General features: G+C 39.9%; 1 protein-coding gene across 1 annotated transcript; it reads right to left on the reverse strand.

The window, feature by feature from the left end:
* Nucleotides 1-1,895: 1,895 nt before the first annotated feature.
* On the reverse strand, nucleotides 1,896-21,418 carry LOC122655712 (DDT domain-containing protein DDR4-like). Its single transcript, XM_043850002.1, has 12 exons — nucleotides 20,691-21,418; nucleotides 20,486-20,596; nucleotides 15,850-15,936; nucleotides 15,681-15,718; nucleotides 15,518-15,599; nucleotides 13,208-13,314; nucleotides 12,848-13,004; nucleotides 4,010-4,102; nucleotides 3,653-3,776; nucleotides 3,460-3,502; nucleotides 3,125-3,316; nucleotides 1,896-3,041 (listed from the first exon to the last, which is right to left on the reverse strand). Exons 1-12 carry the CDS (start codon nucleotides 21,063-21,065, stop codon nucleotides 2,306-2,308), a joined length of 2,145 nt encoding a protein of 714 aa, XP_043705937.1. The 5' UTR covers nucleotides 21,066-21,418; the 3' UTR covers nucleotides 1,896-2,305.
* Nucleotides 21,419-21,783: the final 365 nt, after the last annotated feature.

The raw sequence follows: 21,783 nt of genomic DNA on the forward strand, positions 1-21,783 counted from the left end.
TGGATTCTGTGATTTTTCTGAATGATCAGGTTCAATTTAGTGCATTATGAGAGGGAGTTTGAGGTGGATTTATGACCCATCTATCTTTCCTACTCTTCTATCTTATATTATGTCTTAACAGATCAGTTTACTTGAAATTTCAAAACACCTGCGGCACCCCTACTTCTGTCAAGTTTTCCTGCTGTTTTGGTTGTGTCCATCTCTCACTAAATACTGATCCGAATTAGCTAAAATTTGAAACATAAGTTTCTGGTTATCTGCTCTCTTAAATTCTAGTTTCAATTCCTGAGAACCATTGGCCCATATTCAAGTTCCGGACCAGCAACTTAACTTTCTAGTCCTAGTAGGACTTGTCTACGTAGCTTGTTTTTAAAGATATTATGCAGACCTGTTCCACTGGCTCAAATTGGCATTCGGCAAGACAATCGAAGCTTTCTGATCTGTCTCAAGTTATTAAAGTTCTCCCTTATTCTGGTTTTTCTATATTGGTGATCCTGGTTTTGCTAGTTCTTCTAGTTTTCCTAGTTTGGAACTGGTTTTACAGGTAACATACATACGTCATCCCTATGAAATTCATAATCCCTACATATAGGGAGAAAGAACGCTACCTGCGCACATGCAGTGTGCTGCCCCCTGCTCCCAGACACAGGTTATCTGGTTGTGATGCCCGCTATTGTGAAGGAGGCCCTTGCTGTCAGATTAGCCCTTCTCTCAACCCAGCGAGCTATATTGACCCAAGTGACTGATTTATCTAATTGTCCGATTCTTATAAGGGCCTCTCTTCTCCTCCCCTGTAGCCTCCTTTGGAGATTAGCCACTCTTGCAAAGGATATCAAGAGGTTGCAAGCCGACTTGGATTTTTGTGAGTTTATGCATGTAAATAGGTCTGTCAATGTGATAACCACTTTTTCAATATGGGCTATTACCTACTACCTACCCTAGGCAAGTGCTTTGGAATACCTCTTTCCCAGAGGAGCTTTTCCATATTGTACAGCAATTTTTGCTAGAAATGTCCTAATAACCCCCCCCCCCTCTCACAGGGGTATTTAAAACCCCCAAAAATAATTACTGGGAAAAGCTACATGAGGATACCCTAAGCCCTTTATGAATCTGATCCAAGTTCTCAAAGAAGCTCAGGAAGAAACAGAGTGGAAATAAAGGAAGAAGCACCAGAGGAATCTCAACTAAAGAGGAGCAGTAAGCAACTAGATCAAAGATGCAGACAAACCGATATGTGCAGCCACAACCAAGTTCAATTGTAGTACATAAAACAAATAATCAGGTATTGCCTTCAGATTCCTAGTAAAAGAAATGTCCCACATATAATAGATAAAGAAATTTAATTGAAATTACCCTTGAAAATTTACACTTACAGGCTACGGTGCTGCCCTCACATTCCTGAATGACATTGGTCCATCACTTGCAATTTTGTGGAATGACAATTGCTGCTGCTTTCACTAGAGAATGCAAGAATGCATATGCCCTGTCATTCACAACATCACCAATTCCCAAAGCTCGTACAGGAGTGTAGAATTATTTTACAAATGATTCATATGATACACTAAGCAAAACCGTTCTTCATAGTGGAGCCAAGTGATTTCCAAATCCACCAAGCGGTCGGTCAGATAATGGGAAAGTAAAGCATAATCAGTTACAACTACAGACCAAATCAGTAAGAAACTACATATCAACCAGAAGTAGAGAACCAAAACTGAAATGTTTGCTTCCTTGAGAATCTAAGACTCGAAACTACAACAAATGAAACATCATGCTACCTCACAAGGGAGGATGGAACCAACACAACAAGAACAAGTTTTTAGATAGTATCATTTGGTCAGCAGATCATCAACTCGAGAACTAATGCAAATTAATGGTACAATCCTGCAAGAATGAAATTTTAAAGGGCTCAAACTTGAAGCCAACAAATTTCTTTTGTTACCATATCAGCTTCATGGGTATTGTACATTGATCAGAAAAAGAGAAGACCAGCAAGGGACTCCATATAAATTCCCAGCTCATAGCATAAATTGCTTCGGAGGTAAAGTATTCAGATGACTATCATATCTACACATTTCTCTGCATCATTTTGTGCTCCCTGCTGGAAATCACTGAATAAATTACACTGGAATGGCTGCTCACACAATGCCGTGGGAGAACTCTATAACCCCTTTCAATGAACTAATATTAAAATTTAGGAATGGCCCATCAAACACCCAGCTTGACTGAGAAAGGAGTGTACAAAACCCACTATCCCACGGCAGACAGCACAGAGCCCAAAGGAGGGCGGACTCTTCAGAGAGGATGCCTAGAAATTGTCCATGTTTTCATCTTTCATTAGTGTGCCGGGGCCATCATCAAAACCAGAACCTGGCGCAAGCTCATTTAGGTCAAGAAATCGCCTTTTTGGTACATCACTACATTTTTCCTCACCCGGGCTATTTGTTTTCTCAGGTGGCTGGCTTTGCTCATTTTCTACCTTCTCATGGTACTCTTGAACTGGTTCATCAACTTTTATTTCCTCATCATCCTCGTCACCCTGAGAATCCTGACTTTCCCTGGAGTACTCCATATCATTGCTTGCATCTGATTGCCCTTCTGATGTATTTGGTTTCTCACGTTTCACAGAGTCTGCTTCTGATTCAGACAGCTCATATTGTCGATAGTTTATTTGGTTTCGAGTGGCCCTCTTGCTTCGTCTTAAACCTGACTGAAGCTCATCAACTGACCGTAATTTGGCTCCTCTCCTGCTTCGACTGGGGAATTTTTCAGATCTATGATGCTCATCTGTATCATCACTAATGCTCAAAGAGTCCTCTTCCTCTTCTTCCTCATCTTCGGCATTTTCATCCCAGTGGTACTCCTCATCCCCCTCCGAGCTGCTGGATACCTTCTTCCTCTGTTTTCGGCTCCTCAGATACTCCTCATCATATACTGCTTCTCCAACTATATCATCATCACTATCGAAATCTGCATCATTATCTGACACAGCTTCAACGAACTCTTTCTCTGAGTACCTCTGGGGCCTCTGCCTTCGCCGGTTGCTACATAGGTACTCATACATTAGACAGATTATCTACCATGATCAAGAAATTTCAAAATGTGAGGAGAAAGGGAGATGAAATACCTACGATCCAGCGGTCCAGATTTATGATGCTCTTCATCAGTTTCTTCACTATCAGTTGACTTTGGTGAGAGCTCATCATAGGACACATGCTGAGAGGCATGCAATGAACCATTCCATCTGCCATTAGTAGAAGGCTCAGATTTCATCCCAACTTCTCTTTTGACAACATGTTCTGGGGAAGGTTGTTTTCGTCTAATAATGCAGTAGAGCACCATAAACGTCAGGATATTGGAAAATCATAGTAAGGTAAAAGAAATTTATTTCTTCACAAGGAATAAAATTTTAAAGCAAAGGAAAAGAAACATGTCTATGGTTCTAAGTGCAGAAACCCATACTTCGTTATTTTAATGGCCTCATTGATAGACCGATCAAAAGCATCTGCAAAATGTTCAAATTAACCATCATTTAGCTAAAAAAAATGTAGCCTCATACTATCAATTTACTAGGAATCTTGAAAGGAACCAATGAGCATCTGCAGTCATTTACTTTCTCTGCTTTTGGTTGAGATGGTTTATTATTTGCTCTTACCAAATGTATAAGTAACAGGTTTTCTGTCACGGAGAGACCGTCCTGCTGCCAGGCCATCCGTATTCAAAAAGCTGTCAAGAAGGAGTGCTTGCCGATGTTGCTTTTTCAGCAACCTCTCTTTCCTCTGTAGCCCAAAAAAAAAAAAAAAAAAAAAAAAGGGATAAGGGGAAGTAATAAACCATAACTAATCATTAGAGAAAAAGCGTTCATCCACAACAAAAACAAAAGGTCAAGAACAACTGCCTCTTCAAGAGAAAACAAAGAACAAAGTGCGGATCTATGACAGTACAGAGCACGCCATGTCAAAATTGAACGTCAGTTAAGTATATATCATTTGCGAGAAGAAATAATGAATACCTTGTGGATCTTCTCTATCTCTGGAAGCATGTCTAACTTTAACTTCTTTCCTACTGCAGCCTCTGTTCTATTTTTACTTGAGAAAAGTTTCTCCTGTAAGGAAGTGAAAAAAGTTTAATAAAGGAAAGGTGAAAGATGTAAAGGAGCAAAGGAAAAGGAACCTCATTCATTGCTTTGTCCTGCCAGCAAATATGGAGAACTATGCAAAGCTTAAAGACGTCTATGTTTATGCATAAATTGAAGCTTTCGACCGGTTAGGGGGGGGGGGGGGGGACCACCTACATACAAATGCACATTATGAACAAGTATATGTGATGAGATCAAATCATTCGATCAGTTGTGGCGGGCTTTAAGATCAGAAGCTGTGATCAAACCCTGATAAGAGAGATGGTGGAAAACAGAAATAAGGAAAAAAGTTTCAGATCACATATGAGAAGGGAGAGAGACCAGATCGTAGCGAGAAAAAAAGAAAAGAGACAGATGGGGAAAAAATAGAGGGGAGAGAGAAGGGAGATATAGAGGAGATCACAATCTAATTCAAACAAAAAAAAAATCTCTATTCCATCATCAAAATTGTTTGTGGGGAGGGGTGGGGGGGTGGGGTGAAGCCTTACATACATTTATAAGAATCAAACTAACCTTCTCTAACGGGCCTTGGTGCAATGGTAAGGTTGCTCCATTGTAACCAAGTGGTCACGGGTTTGAGTCTGGAAAGGAGCCTCTCTGTGAAAGCAAGGGGTAAGGCTGCATACATTATGACCCTCCCTAGACCCCGTGATGCGGATCCGGGGTTCGAAAACCTGAATCGGATCGCTTGTGGGCCCTCTCAAATAATGCACAGCTCAAATAATCAAGTGGATGGCAAAATTGAAAATAATGGGACCCAAGCTAATAAAGAAAACAATCTAAAGTTGAATAGTGTGTATGATGGGGAAAGAGCAAACTTGGAAGTAAATTATAAGTATGGAACATGAGGGGACAAAAAGTAAAAGAATGGTAATTATGGAAAGTGGGGGAGAAGTTAATGATGACTAAAAAGTAAACAACTCCAAAGTAACCTAAACTATCGTGAGAAAAGGAAAGGCAATTCGTCTTCAACCTTGGGAACCCTCCTGGCGGAAAACCTAGAATTAATTTCTAGAGAAGAAATCACTTGATTCATCTCCTACGGATTCGAACCTTCAGGATAAGGCTTCTGACCCACAGCCCTATGGATTCCGGCAAGAAATCAATTGATTCAACAGCTTGAAGACTAATAGAACTTTTCTGAAACAGGAACCAGCAGGAGTTGCAGGTTCAGATATGGATCCAGATGGATATCTCGCAGCAGGGATGAAACTAAGGGAAGGAAACCTAAGGTTCAGGTCACCTATGGTGCAGATCTTATGCGCAAAATAGGAGAGAGAAAGAATAAGATATGAATGAGAACAGCCACCAAATTGAGAGTGATTATTCAATTGCCAGAACAGGGTAGGAAGGAATATTAGAAGAGGATAATAAGAGAGAGAGAGAGAGAGAGAGAAGGTCGCACAACCCTGCTAAGCCATTGTACCTCACTGGTAACAAGAAACAAAATTCAAAATCTGATCCTTCGTTGATTACAAGCTAGTATTTAAAGAAAATAAAACTCCTAATTGTAATCTAAAACTGAAATAAATTCACAATGCAATTCTATCACTAACTAAATCCCGATGTAATTCTATCACTAATTAATCTATTAAAATTAAAATAGACTATTACAAGATAAATCCCAACTAATAAAAACCCTAATAAATAAATAACCTAAATATCCTACTCAACCCAAAGACCCCAATTGAACCGGGTTCGTCTTGGTTTGGGTTCTCAAACAGGTTCGGCCTGGCCCAGCCCATGGAACAGTTCCTGCATCACCCTGCAGTGGCGGGAGCCTCGTGGAGCCCTGAAAAACTAACCTTCTCTAAAAAGGAAATAAATAAAAGAAGGAAAGACAAACTAGGAATATCCAATTGTATGAGCTGTTAGGAGAATCTTTGATTCACTTGAACTTCTTAAAAACAAGGCTAAACTATTAAGGAAACTGCTCTATACACAAGCTAAGTTTGGGGTGTCCATGAAACAATTAAAATACTGAAAATAAGAACAGTTATTAAAAGGAAACAAAACTGGACGTAACCCAGCCTTAAAAAAACTTAATAATAATAATAAAATAACAGGAAATAAAGTCCTAACACTAGCCCACGAATGAGATGACGCTACTAATAATCTCTCTAACTATTGCAACCCCACAAACAAGTCAAAAACTAATCTACTTCTAATTTAAAACTATCCTATAGTCTAGGCCCATGGTACTATAATGTTGCTAATTAACAAATACAAATCCAAGACGTTGACTTTGGTATCAAACCACGTCAAACACAACCTGATTTTGCCCCTGCATTATTCCTCCCTCGTTTGAAAAGACACCCTCAATTATTGTATAAAGAGAGGATCTTCAATGGAGGATTAGCATCGTCAAACACTTCCTTTAACTTGATGGCGATCCAATGCTTCTCATAAAAATCAGAAACAGTCTGCTTCTGAACGTCCAGGATTTGCTTGGATGGCTCCATTAGTGTGGCCAGAATCTACAAAATTGTCATTGGACTTATATATTTGTCATATTATTACTTTGGTGGGCCCTCGATAGCATCAATTTGGGATTTTCCATTGGGCTTATATATTTGCTGTCCATGGAATGTTGATTGTTATTGCTATTTTGCTCGGATTTGTTTACATATGGCATACCTGGTATTTTCTTGGCTATCGTGAGGGGGAGATTGAGAATATTTTATTGTGGAGATTATTTGTCGCTGCTCTTGATTATGGGATTTATTGTGATGCTCATCCTTCGCGATGCTAATTATTGTTGCCATATGAAGGTGGGATATTTTTGTATTGCATCCTCTGCATTATTTGTCCACATTTAATGCTACACGTGAGGGGGAGATTGGAGATTCTTATCTGCTCAAGTCATCGGTTGGAGATTATTATTATTTATTTGGATGTATCTTCAACAACATTTTTTATCTATGAAGATGGTATTCAGCAATAATGCATAGTTATTTGGTCTACAACAACCTGATGTTGCCTGGTTCACATCAACCTAATGTTGTATGGTCCCAACAACCTGATGCTACTACTTGGTTTGCAGTAACCTATATTGCCTATTTATCAGTGAAATTTTTTATTTGAGATCTCTCTTTGGGGCTTAAGGATAGAGTTTGATCTTTATTAATCAGATCTATAATTATGTGATCTTTCTTAATCGCACCATTGTTACCAATGTTGATTGGAGTGCCTTCCTTGAGAAGGGCTTATGTGTAGCTATTGAAGCTACACTTTTACCTGTCTTTGTTTGAGCAAGTTACTACTACTTGCCTTCATTGGGAGGAGTTTATGATGTAACTGTTGGATGCTGCACTTTTATCTTTATTTGGGAAGATTACTACATACTACCTGCTGCTTACAAAGTAGCTGTTGGATGCTGCATTTTTATCTTTCGTTGGGAAGATTACTACTTACTACCTGCCTTCCTTGAGAAGAGCCTTTAATATTGTTGTTGCTGCCAAGGATTAAAGTTTCAGTATAGTTTATCGTATCAGTGGGGTGATTTTAAGAGACATTGTATCGTATCGTATAGGAGGTACGCAAAAGATACGCATGAAAATGGTTAAAATATGCATGAAAATGCCCTTTTGGAGCCAAAAATAGTATAAATAAGCAAAAATATAACATGTATCATGCATAAACACTAAAATGGAGAACAACGTATAATAAGACAAGTGCATTCAATTGAAATTTTTATAAAGAATGGGGTTTCTTACATGTTGTAATAGTCTATTGTATAATGAGACAAGTTCTCTTACTGATTTAACCAAAAAAAAAAAATCAAGTTCTTTGAAAACCTACCTTTTCTGAGAACTTCTCCTTCAATCTCTAATTTTAGCCACTTGAATGATCGAAAGAAAGGTTTGTCGATTGAATCCGATTCGGTTTTTTATGCTTCAATGTAAACCCCAAATAAAAAAAGTAGAAAAAAAAGAGGTTGAGAACAAGGAATGAGACTCTCAAGTGGTCATTTCCATCTTCAAAACTCGTTTCTAAGTTCTGGAATGTGAACACGAGCTTTTAATGTCCTATATCACATGTATCACAATGTATCGCACCATATTGGCCAATACGTTAGCGATACGTACCAATACTTCAATTTTTTTTCAACCCCTTAACTTGAAGTATCGATGAGTATCGGTTACTCGGTAAGTATCAGTAGTATCGTATCGTATCACACGTATCAGCCGATACAGTGCGATACTTATCGATAAATGATATTTTTCAAACAAAAAAAAAAAAGATATATATCTCATTGTATTGTATCAATACCCTGCAAGACCGATACGAATTGGCCGATACGATACGATACAGTGCAATACTTTAAACCATGGTTGCTGCTATGATGTTGCTATGATGTTGGGATTGCGATTACTGTTCACTACTGCTTATTTTGCTCGTTGCTGATTGGATTTTTTCCGACACGAAGATTATTATCTACTGAAGTTGTTGATGATTGATGTGCTTAAGTTGATATTGCTAATTGAATGAAGTTCCCTCCGTGCTCATTGGCATCTACAACTATTATTGAACAACTACAATTGAAGACTGGTGCTGCTTTTAATGTCTATTGTAGTTGTTCCAAGCTGGAGCCTTTGATTTGTATACTCCAGCTTGAGGGGGAGTGTTAAAGATACGTACCGTGGGACTTATGCTTGGCTAAGTAATTTAGATTAGGCTCTTATTGTTTCCTATTCCTATTGTAATTAGTTTCAGATTCCAATTGAAATTAGACTCTAGGGTTGGCTAGGTAATAGTCTTATTCCTATTGTGACTCCGTCTTTGGCTTTAATATAAATATATACTGCTGGTACGACAGAACACATCGTCTCTATCGTCCAGCTTCTCTTGTTACCCCTCAATTTCTTTCTCTCTTCACTCCTCTATTCTAGTTACAGGTTACAGATTCTGGGTTTGTCACACTGATCTCCTTCACTTACGAACAATGCCAAGTGGTGTCTCTCTAATTGGAATCTGTTCTTGAGACTCCACATCAAGGCTTGAAGTATCGGTATCGGGTATCATATCGGTCAGGTGATTTTAAGAGACGTATCGTATCGGAGATATGTATTGAACAATACAGATACACATAGAAATGGTCAAGATACACATGGAAATACACTTTTAGAACAAAAAACAATATAAATAAGCAATACATAACAAGTGCCATGCATAAACACGAAAATTGTGAATAATGTATAACCAAACAAGTGCATTAAATTGAAATTGTTATAAAAGATGAGGTTTCTTACATGTTGTAATCGTCTATACTATGAAGAGTATTGGATGATGTAGTAGTACTCCTTGATTCGTTTTTTAGTTTAAAAGTGTGAAAAACCATGATTAAATGCAAGATTTTAGACTCTTGGTTGAGAGTTTTTCTTCATTTTTTCGTTAGATTAGAAGTTATATCGAGTCTGTGAGTGAAAATGGCTTTTTATGGAATGTATCGATGGTATCGGTATGTATCGATAATGTATCGGTATGTATCGAGTCGTATCGGCCAATATGTATCGATACGTATTAAACCACCCAGTCCCACAGAACCCTTTACTGGACGTATCGATGGTATAAATACAATTCGAGACAGTCCATTTTTTTTTTAAAAAAAAAAAAAAAAAGAAGACGTATCGGTATGTATCGTATCGGCATCGACTGATACCAATACATATCAGTCGATACTTTAAACCATATTCCACATCTTCAATCATACCATCAATCAATTCCTCTTGTGGCTGCACTATTGGTGTCACCTCAATCGGCTTTAAAGAGATGTCACACTACAACCCTTTCAAGACAGCAGTGTGTAGTAGATGAAAGGGCTTTAAGCCTTTAATGTACATCAGTTCCCTTCATGATAAGGCCAGTGACCAGCATTCCGTTCTTCCATCCATGATTGACCAACTATGATGACATGTTAGGAAGAAGGAAAAACATGAAATCTAGCACCATAAAGTAGGAAGAAACTGAAAATTCAATGAAAACATCACCTTCAGATTCAAATCATTCAATGATCTCATCTGCCTTAGACAACACCTCCACCACGGATTGCGAAACAAATTTCTCACTTTGCCCTTCATCAATTAATAAAATAACAGTTCTTCTATTGGGCAAGCGAACTCTAGTCTTGAAAACATCGGTATCTGTTAAGGATAAGGATTACCTGTCTAAGATTCAATGTATGTAGAGGCTAAGGATGCTAACCGTATTGTGACTCAAACCTAACTAAGCATACCATTTAATCCGTATCCAATCTATAAATAATAAAGGGCCTCTGTCACTATTGACAAGCCAAATCGCTCTCTATTTTTTCTCTTCTCAACTTGGTATCAGAGCCTAATCCTCTTTTGGGTAATTTTTTCTTTTTTACCAAAGGTTCTCGTTCAACCGCCACCCCCACAAAGGATTCAACTTCTTCCCTTGGTTTAGCATGGTCGACTAAACATATGTTAATGCATGTCGCACCACCGACCCTACCGCCATCATGGTGCCTATGCACAGCGCTCCAGAGATACCACCACAATACCAACGGCCTCTCTAGCCCTCGTCTAGGGCCCTATGGCCCGATAGACCACCGTAGGCTCCTGTCTGGCCCACTGCCAGCACCGCTTACCCTTATCGTTGCCTGACAGCCCTATGCCTGGCTCGTCGATCCTCCGAGGGGCTCCCGCCTGCCATCGCAGCCTCTTGTCGACGCCTCCCAAGCCCTCCACCTACCGCTTCTTTCACCCGTCAACGTTCCCCAGGCCCTCCGCCTGGTCTGTTGACCCTCCCAAGGGCTCCGGCATGGTCTGTCGGCCTTCCCAAGGGCTCCTGCATGGTCTGTCGGCCCTCCCAGGGGCTCCCGCTTGCCATCACTGCCTCTCGTTAGCGCCTCCCAGGCCCTCCGCCTACCTTGTAAGCTCTCCCAAAGGCTCCGCTTGCCACTGCTTTTGCCCTCCGACGCTCCTCAGGCCCTCACCACCTAGTCTGTCGGCCCTCCCAAGGGCTCTACCTGGTCTATCAGCCCTCCCACCTGGTCTATCAGCCCTCCCAGGTGCTCCTGCTTGGTCTGTTGGCCCTCCCAAGGGCTCCCGCCTCCTCCGATTGGCCCTCTCAGGGCCTCCCGCCTGCTATCGCTGCCACCGTTGGCCTCTCCATGCCCTACCTGGTCGGCCCCGTCTCTTAAGCCCTTCATCTAGTCTCTGCCCCTGCTATTGCTCTCCATGCTAGCTACCAACTTCATGGTTCGCACCTTCTAACACTGTTGATGTGCTCTTACTGTTCCTTGTGAGGTACTTCTGCTACAACTTCTTGTGTTTATTTTCCCAGCTCTATGATGAAAGCTATAGTACTTCCCTTGGCCTCGAATCACCTTGGTGCTCCGCATCATCACCACTCTCTCCAACCGGGACCCACTAAGTTGAACGGACTTAACTATCTTGCATGGTCACACGCCTGTCTCCTTACCATCCGTGGTTAACATTTTTTGGGGTACCTCACTAGTGACACCCCCATGCCTATTGAGGCTTCTACCAAGGGAAATTGGTTGGTTAATGATGAATTGATTATGTACTTTCTATTGAATTCTACGGAACCGTCTATTAGTCAAAGTTTTGTTCTGTTGAATTCTGTGAAAGATTTATGGGATGCTGTTAAGCACACATATGGGCAGACTACCAATTATGCTCAGATTAATGAGCTTCGCTGTCAGGTTCATGAAACTACTCAGAAGCAGCTATCTGTTTCTGCCTATTACTCTGCCCTTCACATTTTATAGCAGCAGTTGGACTTTTATCACCCTGTTCCCATGGTTTGCACCTCTGATGCTGACACATTCAAGGAGCGTGAAATGGAACAGGTTTATAATTTCCTTACTAGTCTCAACCCAGAGCATGATCAGATTCGTGTCCAGGTGCTTAGCAGAGACACTTTTCCCACACTTCTCCATGCTTATAATATTGTTCAGCATGAAGACCGACATCGTTCAGTCATGATACCCCCTGCTGCCCCTCCTCATTTTGCCCTGGTGACTACCCCTCAGGCTTCTCTTGCTTCAAATTCTACTGGTTCTTCCACCAAACCCGGTTCATCTGCAAAGGACCCGGTTAAGTGCGATTATTGTGGGCGTCCTCGCCACACCAAAGAGACATATTGGAAGCCTTATGGTCACCTTAAAGGAGGTGGGCGTAGTGGGAAACAGAACTCTTCTCGGCCCCAAGCTCATCTCTTTGAGACCACAGAAGGGGATAGATGGAAAGAGGCGGCATGGTAGAAAGGTATCAGGAGTTGGACCCAGAGACAATGTTGCTGGCTAAGGAAGCAGCACTGAAAGGTTCAAGTTAATAGACCTTCAAGTGTGACGTAGCGAGAAGGAAATGGGCATGCCTTCAATACTTTTTGTGTCTAGAATTAAGAGACTAGGGTAAAGTTAGACAGTATACTTTTCCTTATCTGGCTTGGGGGTTGAATTTTGGGATTTTTTTTTTTGGTTTCTGTTAGGTAGGGTGTGGTTTGAAGCCCCTTTTCTCTTCTTGGTTCCATTGTTGTTTCTTTCCCTTTCCTTCTTTGAATAAATATATTTCTCCTTGCAGCAGATTAAAAAATAAATAAATATATTCATCAGGTAAATGTCCAGGAAAACATAGCCACTGGCTGCAAATCAGTGACAATCTATTATCTAGAAAATATACCATTACACTATTAGAACAGCAGCAGAAACAATGAACTTACAGAAACATCTTGGAATTCATCCAAGTTTGTCGCAACTGTTTCCCATTGGCAAGATATAGATGGGACAGTTGGAACCCCTTTTGTCTTCACTTTTTTCACATCAACTTTTCTAATCTCCCGGTACAACCGATGACCGGTTACAGGATCATCTTCATACCTATAAAGACACAGATGGTTTACAAATCTCATAATTCATGAGAATATACAAAATGTGAAACCCTTGCACCGTTGCATTAAAAAATATATATTAACTAGGAAAACGCTACATCTGATTCCAAAAAGGTAATAACTATTTCCATGATACAACTTAATGAAGCTCAACTGTACGATCTCATCAAGTTTCCAGGATAATTAGCTTACCAATATGAAACTCCATGTGAATCACCTCCAATACGTTCTTTACGAAATGCTGAAAGTTGAACTCCATGTTTAATAGAGTCATCAATGTAGCCCCGTATGTCTTCTTGCTGCAAAAAAAGGAAGACCAAATCAATTACTTCCATCTTTACACATCTAGGAATATTGAAATAAAGTGGACAAAAATTTCTAAAGATAAAATGGAGAAAGACATCTGAGAAGTAACTAACATCAATTACTAAAACAGATTTAAATCCAAGAAAGGGAAACTGATGCCACGACAAATTCACCAGCATATTTCTTAGAATATAGAAGATTCGCAGCAGAAAAAGAACAGTGTCTCATCAAATCCTTTTTTTAATAGAACCAAGAAATTTATTGAGAAAGAACAGTAGAACACATACAACCTGGTGTTAGGATACAGATACTGATACAAGTACGTGAGGTCACTAAAACACAATTACCAAAAAAAAAATTGCAGGGTACTGCTTCACATAAGTGAAACCTTTTTCATCAACCAGGAAGCACACCGATCCCTGCCTCCACTGGAATGAGATATTCCAGATATTGCCCCACAAGCCAAGTGCCATCACATGTTGAACCAGGAAGGAAGGGTTGCATAAATCCTTCTCTTGTGTTCATCCATTATATCCAACCCCAAATCTGCTTCTAACTGAATCTATTGCAGCTGCAACAATGGGGCAGGGCCAACAATTAATTCTGAGAATACTTATTATGCTTGATGCCAGGAATAGCGGGACGGAGAAACTCCTTAACTCAATAGCTCAATAGTTGGTCTCACTTCGCTCGGTATACTCTGCCGTCATCCAGTTCCTTCCTTCAAGTCAGGAACTGACGGGCAGGAAAAACAACCAACTCCTGTCTTTCAAGCTTTTCACCAGTCAAATCTTCCTGCAGCGATGGCGTGTTAAGTGGTCCTAAACTGCCTAACCTACTGGCCCTGAATATATCAGTAAAAATAATACCTTCATGATCCCTAACCACCCCAAAAGCATGCTGATTTTGGGATCCCTATGGAACCCAATCAGAGATGAGTTTTCACATTCGCGTAAGGGTTGTCCACTCATGCTGAACTATATCATCCACGAGAGATGATTTTCCGATCTCCTCCCAACTCCTCACAATGGATTCAATACAAATTCCTCTAAAGCATTCAAGAGAAACTGTCCATCTTGCCTCTCAGTGTGATAGTTTGACCTGCCCCAACAATCATGACATACAGCACAAGAGTTTTCCGCTTTAGCACACCAAGGGGAAATGCCAGAAATAAAGAATCACCTGATATCCATGCGGTAAGTCCAATCAACTCAAGAAGTCCAAGAATATTACCCAAATTGCTTTAGTAAAGCACGTGAATAAAGAGGCAGTTAACAATTCATCCATCCACATGGCATAAGATAAATACCTGTCGAAACATACACCAACTCCTTCACCTTTGCAGTAGGTCGCTGGTATTCATCTTTTCATGGCAAACTTCTAGAAGTAGAGCCTTTTGTGGGGATGGATATTTCCAAAGTAAGTTTGTAATGGAAAGGGGTATTCTCAAGGTCTCATCAGTTCAACCTTTATTCACCTGAATGAGCCTCCCAAAGAATGATTTCGGAGGAAAGTTGTGATGATGTCAGAATCCAAACTCGCTTGCCAGCCTCATGAATCTCTCCACAGTAATCACTTCCAAAAAATGCACAGCGACCATGTAAAATCCTCTTAACTCTTACCCTCTAAGATCCCTCCTACAACTAAAATCTTATGTCCAAACCCAAACAGACCTAGAGAGACACTCAGCAAAGACTCTTCACCTACTCTAACAAGATAGTACAGCCTAAAATTTTCAGATTGAGGGGTTGTCTGATGCAGCAGCCTCCAGCACCATTAACTGGCTCAACAAGAAGAATATGCTATGGAAGCTGCTGCATCAGTCTCCCTACCCACCAACCCTTTCCAAAGTCTAAAACTGTTTCCTCCCCCTACATCGTAAAATGAATCAGCCACCAACAGTATATTTCAATCATGGAAAACAAAACTATCACAACCTAATTAAAAGTTAAGCTTGACGTAAAGGTATAAAGAACACAATCATATCACTCAGGTCTCATGGATCACTATATCATGACTTAAGTGGCAATAGAAACGAGGTAGCTTATAACACTGCCTCTGGCCCTCTGTAGCTTGGAAACAAGATAGTTTTAAATCTTTCCATTATAACTGAGAAGAAAGCATGACACTTGGAAAGCACCAAAAAGCACTCTAGAAGCAACAAAAGAGCAGGAATTATTGTCAGAGGTATGGTACCTCAACTCGGATGTCACACAGTGCTTTCAAAATCACCACACGAGTCCCAGGATCGAGTGCCTTATACACTTCAACTTCCGTCCTAAACAAGTTAATATCATAAACATATTAATTCAGACAAATGTTGATTACTGGTGCACTTTGAGCATCAAAATCTACTCACCCATGTGATGCTACAATTGGTATTTCCCCTTCTGCAACCTAAGAGAACCAAAACTTAAGTCAGCTGAAGACTAGTAAGAGAAAGGGAGGGAAGATAGAAGGTGAGAAAAATTTCCGTCCATATTGCAGAATTTTAGAATGATGGAGGAGTCGAGCACTGAAATCCCTACCCAATGCCACCAATCCCTCAATTTTCTGCATAACACTGTGACCCAAGTAGCACGCCCTAGCGCCATCCTGGTAACAGGAGGAATTGCCTATAGATACAACAAAACGTGATTGAGGCATACAACAAGTAATAGTGTTTCATCCACAGCTTGAAACAAAACATTACAGGCCAAAACAACATGAATGAGAGAAGCAACAGCATTTGCACTGGAAATCACTAATAAAGATGACAGAACTTTCAAGATAAACAGTTACCATTTAATGAATCACATATCATCAGTAATCCCAGCAGTAAACCATAAACCCTCGACAGTAGATCTTCCCTTGATGATAAATAGAACTACTGATGCAAAAACTGGTGATCAAACCAGAAACCTTATGGCCTGACTCACTACCAGGGTACAGATGCACAAGATGGTAAATTTGAATCAGATTTTAACAGATTAGGGATCAGCCACAACGTTGATTTCAAAAAACAAAGCCTTGATATCACATTTTACGAGCAAAAAAAACAGATGTTGACAAAAAAAAGAAGAGGCAAAAGTTTCAATGACAAAAGGTGTAGAAGTTAACTCTCCTCGTCCCCACTCACTCCCCCTTCCCCCCCCCCCCCCCCACACACACACAAAAAAAGAAAAGAAAAGAAAAGAACATGTGCTGAATTTTCCAAGGAGCAAGAAAGAGGAGTACAAAGAAGCAGAGGGTATGTGCAAGCAATTCCAACCATTCAGCAAGGTGCTCAAATCCAAATCAAAGAATTAAAATAAAGAATGATCTCCAACTTAAGCTAATTACAAATAATCCAATACACAGAGACCCACCCACCCATAGTTTAGGACAAGTGATGTAGAACCAATGTTCAAGCTACACTATCGCAGGAAGAACAAGTCCAAACCACCAACATAAGCCTGCGATTGGTTTGCTTCACTCTTGGACCAGTTTTTAATCCAAACCAGATAATGTAAGACTGTCTACTGAAGATAACAGTCCCAAAATAGGCTTCAAACTCCAATGAACTCAGGTAAACAGACTCAAACTTGAGCACAAGAAAGTAATCAATCAAATCTCAGAATTATGCTTGAACAGGAAGAGAACTTTAGGTACTCACAGTAGGGATTCAGAAGTAGTAGCAGCAACAAATAGAAGCGGCCAAAACTGAGATCAAGCAGTCCTCTTTAGGGGTATAACAAAACCCTAAACTTCTGTAGTGAATAGAACTTAGAATAAGCACCAAAAGAAGTTTGAGTTCTGCAGTAGAAACTCAGGTTGCAACAGGGACTCAAGTGGGCTAAAATAGAAGCTTTGATGTCTGATCTTCAGCAACACAGAAGGAGATCTTCTTACACAAGGGCAGGGGCTTGGCAGCAGTTAACTTGAGGGAATAATAGTCTTTAAATAGCAGCAACAGAAAATAAAACACAAGGGAGAAAAAGAGCTCGAGATAGCTAGGAGTTGGGCCTTCTCAGCCCTGGGTCTCTCACCCACAGCTATCTCAGCTGTTGAACAGGGTATTCTCTCCCAAAGTCGAGTGCAAGCATGACTTGAAAATTCTATTTGTCGAAGTTGTGATCCTTTCTTACAATGGGTGCCTATTTAATAGCTTAGGGAAGCTTACAAAAATAGAAGGTAGGAAAAATAGACAATTTCAAAAATAGAAAGTAGGAAATAGAAACTGACTGAAAATTGAAACTACTAAGGCTTTATAGACTCCAGCCTTCTAAACAAAAAAGGACACAAAATTAGAAACTAATTAATCAGCAGCTGCAGCTTGACTGGTCAAAGGCCAGTTGCATCAAATTTCGAGCACCACTTTTTTGGTCTTCTAGAAACTATGCTAGGCTGGCTTGAGCTGGTCCAATCCCGGCTCATTAGAACCTGGTTCGATGGGCCAGTTGCTGATGGACCAGTTTGGTTCTTCTTCTTCTTTCTTTGGTAGTGTAGACCAGTCATGGGATCTACATCACCAGACCTTTCGGGTTGGGAGTTTTTGGTTCTCTCAAATCCAGGTCTTGGGGTTAGATTAGGACTATTCTTTTGTTTATTTTATTCTCATTACATGTCCTGTTAAGGCTGGAATACTGGTTATAAATTCCAGACTTGTTTTGAGTCTTTTTGATAGAGTCCTAGTCAGTAAAGGTTATTCCCATTACATTACAGCTTGCACATGGGAGTTTCCTTGTTTGTTTTTGCTTTCCTAAGTTGGCCAGGATTAAGTTAAGACTTTCCTAAACTGATCATGATTGGGTTCTTGCACTTTTTATAAATAAGTTGCAAGGATACACAACCCCAACAATTTTGATGAATGAATATTGGCTTCAGCCTTTTCGGTTCTTTGTTTTATCTTATTCCTCAATCAGTATTCAGGTCAGATCTTATCATGTGCATTCTATTTTCAGTTTTTGGTTTCTGTTTGTATAATCAACTGCTGTTCTGTTTTCATGCTCTATTCTTCTTCTATTTTCTGTTCTGAATATCACTTCTGAGTTCTGGTTTGACTGCTGGTTACAAGTTCTTATTTTTCCATCGATTTAGAAGAGTCCTACTTCCAGTCTACTTACCAAATTCTGAATTTCTGAGTTAGTTTTCTAGATTCAGATTCCTCATAGTTGTTTGGATTTCAGTTACTGTTATTCATATTTATATATTCCATAAAATAAGGTCACTAGTTCTAAATACACAGATAGAGGTACCATTTAGGAAGACCCAACGACTAAATATACCTCTATTTATTCTTGATTGCTGCTTCAACAGGTTATTCTGGGGTTTGCATCAAGGTTTTGAGATCCAAGAATCACCACTGGTTCGATTCGTTGCGGCTTCTCTTTATTCAGGAGATTATTTATTCTTGATAGCTGCTTCAACAGGTTACAAATTTGTGGGTTTATATTTATTACTTCTCTTGTGGTTACCAATTTGAGATCATCTCATTCTCCTCCAACCAATTTGTCTCTTGGTTATCTTTTGAGATCTTATCATTCTTGTTCTTTGAAACCCCAATGTTTTCTTTCTTGTACTCTGGAGGTTTTCTATTTGATCCTGCCTGGGATTAGATCTATTCTGGTTCTAGTCTTACATTAACACAGCTAGAACCCCAAAGACTAAATATACCTCTATTAATATAGTAAAGTTAATAAGATATTATAACTTTAAGCCCCACCATTTATCACCCTGATCATATGTCCAACATAAATTGCTCAAATCGGCATTAACTTTGTACTAGGCAAGCAGCACATTAAACTCCAAAGAACATGGCAGAAAGCCCAGTAAGATAAAAATATTATAGTACATTAAAATAAAAAATACGAATAAAATAATAGAAAATAAAAGATAAAACCCCAACAATTGCTGGAGATGTGTTTTTCAACATGGAAGCATGTCTAGGAGTGTTAATAGCAAACATGTTTAAAAGGAATTAGCTTGGAGAGTACTCAACAAGTCTTATTACAAAGAGTGTCAAGCCAAGTACGTAGTTGCACCACACAGCTAGAACCTCTACTTCTAAGGTGCTGTGGTAACACTCCAAAATAATGTCAAATCACAGTCCTGTCAAGAAAAGGTTAACTGACTTAAGGTTTAAATGAGCACGGACAACAGAGCTTAACCCCATTCTTCAAAGGTCAATACACATTTCACCCAATAAATGACCATGAAGTAGCATTTTCACTCACATCCACATCAACATAATGGGCTAAGTTCCTCTTATAACAGCACAGCAGGAACTTGGACCAATTACTACTTGAGATAGAACGAAGTAAACTTCAAATAGATATTCCCTTACTATTCCTGAAGTTCATCCAGGAAACTTCAAAGGGATTCCCTCAAGCCCAACTCAGAATTAGGTCTGATTTAGCTTGAAGGACACACTTACATCTAAAATGGCATACAATGACACCCGAATGTTTGAGCATATAATAGAGTCATCTCAATTATATGAAGGTTCCGAGGAAGAGACCTATTTTTTCTGTAGTTAGTAGAGAACTGTTACTCCTGAATTATGCTCTAAACGGCAAGGCATAAGCCAATGAGCTTTACAGTACAACCGTTAAGATCTAAACTTTGCACCAATTGGTTATCAGGAACATTTGTTTTTGTTTATAAAGTAACCTCTAAACATCTTCATAATCCCTTATCCTCAAATATGAACATCAAGGTAGTAAACCGATAAACTAAAGCTAGAAAACCCAGTATTTGACCAGTGAAAAGTTAGAAATGATGATGGTTAAGGTAATTTTATGCCCAAAAATGAAGAATGCTTATGAATTAACTGCAATAAGAACTTCTTTCTTGTCAGCACTCAGCATGCCCATATAGTAATATGATAAACCTTTAACCAAACACCGTGAGAGAATAAAAATCACCCATAATAAAAGAAAATCAGAAAAAGGCAACTGAAAATTGATGCCACAATACAATGTTGTTAAGCAGGAAACATCTTTCCATGCTGACATGAAAATAAGACAGTGTACCAAATCTGGAAGAAGTCCAAGCTTGTGAAATAACAAACTAACCTATAATAATCAGAAGCATAATACAACATAGGAACCAACCATCTAACGCATGTACTTAAATAACAAAAAATTCCAGAAACCAATTTGTGGCAAAAGCATGAACTTTGCATTTATGACCAAAAGGACCAACCTTTAACAAGGGTATATGTATATCATCCAAAGTGCTATTAGGTGTAATCAAAGCAGTCTCAAGCTCCTCCGCCGAGAACTCAACCGTGATATTCAAAAGGTGCCTAAAAACCTACAACAAAGTAAAAAGAACGAACTTCAGTCTCAACCCACTAGAAAACAAGAACCAAACAGTGACGTAAAGGGTTACAATTTTCACCACTCACATGTAAGAAGTTGAGAAGGGAAGCCAACTCCCACATCGAGCGGATACTCCAGCGGGGCAATTGTGAAGGCGGGGGCTCGTTAAGGAGCGGCGTAATGATCTTACTGCATTGCTGCTGCTGTTCCTGCTCCTCTTTATCTTTCTTGGAGGGAGTCTGTTTGCGCTGAACTGCATCTTTCTTGGAGGAACTCTGTTTACGGTCGACACCAGATGCGGCTTGGTAGAGTCGAGCGGAGGAGCGGGCCGTACATGCTCGAGGGGGTCGCTGTTTCCTAGTGGAGTAGTTGTTGTTGTGGCTGTGGTTGTTACGCAACTGCTTTTCTTCTGAGGGAGGCCCCTCGATGTGGATCGCTGTTGAGGCTTCTTCAGACATCATCAGAAAGATATCAAGAGAAACAAAGAGATCGCAACAAATATCGTTCTTCGTTCACGGAGGAATTAAGATAATAGATCGGGCACTAGCATTCGAAACCTAGGCAGTAAAATGAAATTGAACTGTGCAAGAACAGTGAGTCGCTAGGCGGAGACTGGCATGAGAACCTGAAAGGTGGGATTTTTAGGCAACAAGGACATGGCGAACAACTACCCCAACCAATCATCTCCTTGGATACATTAATGAAAAAACAGCAAAAAAAAATCAAAAGATCGTTCAGAAAGGGAGAAACAAGAAAAGCAGAAGAAACAGAGAAGACGAAGAAGAAGAAGAAGGTGCGAGCGTTAAGTCTTAAGAGGAAGAAGGAAAGGGAAAAGCAAAGGTAAGGAAATAGATGAACAAAGAAAGTGGGGGAGGGGGGGAAGCAGAGGGGCAACGCCTGGAATTTGGTATGAACTCTGGTTATTTATTGAACCTTAGGTTTGTGTTTATGGTTAATTCTAGAGTAAATTACTTCCCCCTCTCCTCGATTATGCTCTAATGACAAACCCCTCCCCTGGGTAATGAGTAATAACTCTCCCCTCCCCTGCATGAACAAGATTCTATCAACTGTATCCATTCCGTTAAAAATGGTTGTTAAGTGATGACATCACCCTAAATATATTCATTTAAACCCCAAACTGCCCTTATATTTGTGATATCACAATAATACCCTTGAGCG

Source organism: Telopea speciosissima, chromosome 3, assembly GCF_018873765.1.
Source record: "Telopea speciosissima isolate NSW1024214 ecotype Mountain lineage chromosome 3, Tspe_v1, whole genome shotgun sequence".
NCBI lineage: Eukaryota > Viridiplantae > Streptophyta > Magnoliopsida > Proteales > Proteaceae > Telopea > Telopea speciosissima.

Coding starts and splice junctions, on each gene's coding strand:
- LOC122655712 (XM_043850002.1), bottom strand. CDS start 21,065: ATGATGTCTGAAGAAGCCTCAACAGCGATCCACATCGAGGGGCCTCCC. Junction 4,103..12,847: donor ATGAATTCCAAGATGTTTCT/GTAAGTTCATTG, acceptor ACTTCCTTACAG/GAGAAACTTTTCTCAAGTAA. Junction 3,503..3,652: donor ACCTGTTACTTATACATTTG/GTAAGAGCAAAT, acceptor AACATTTTGCAG/ATGCTTTTGATCGGTCTATC.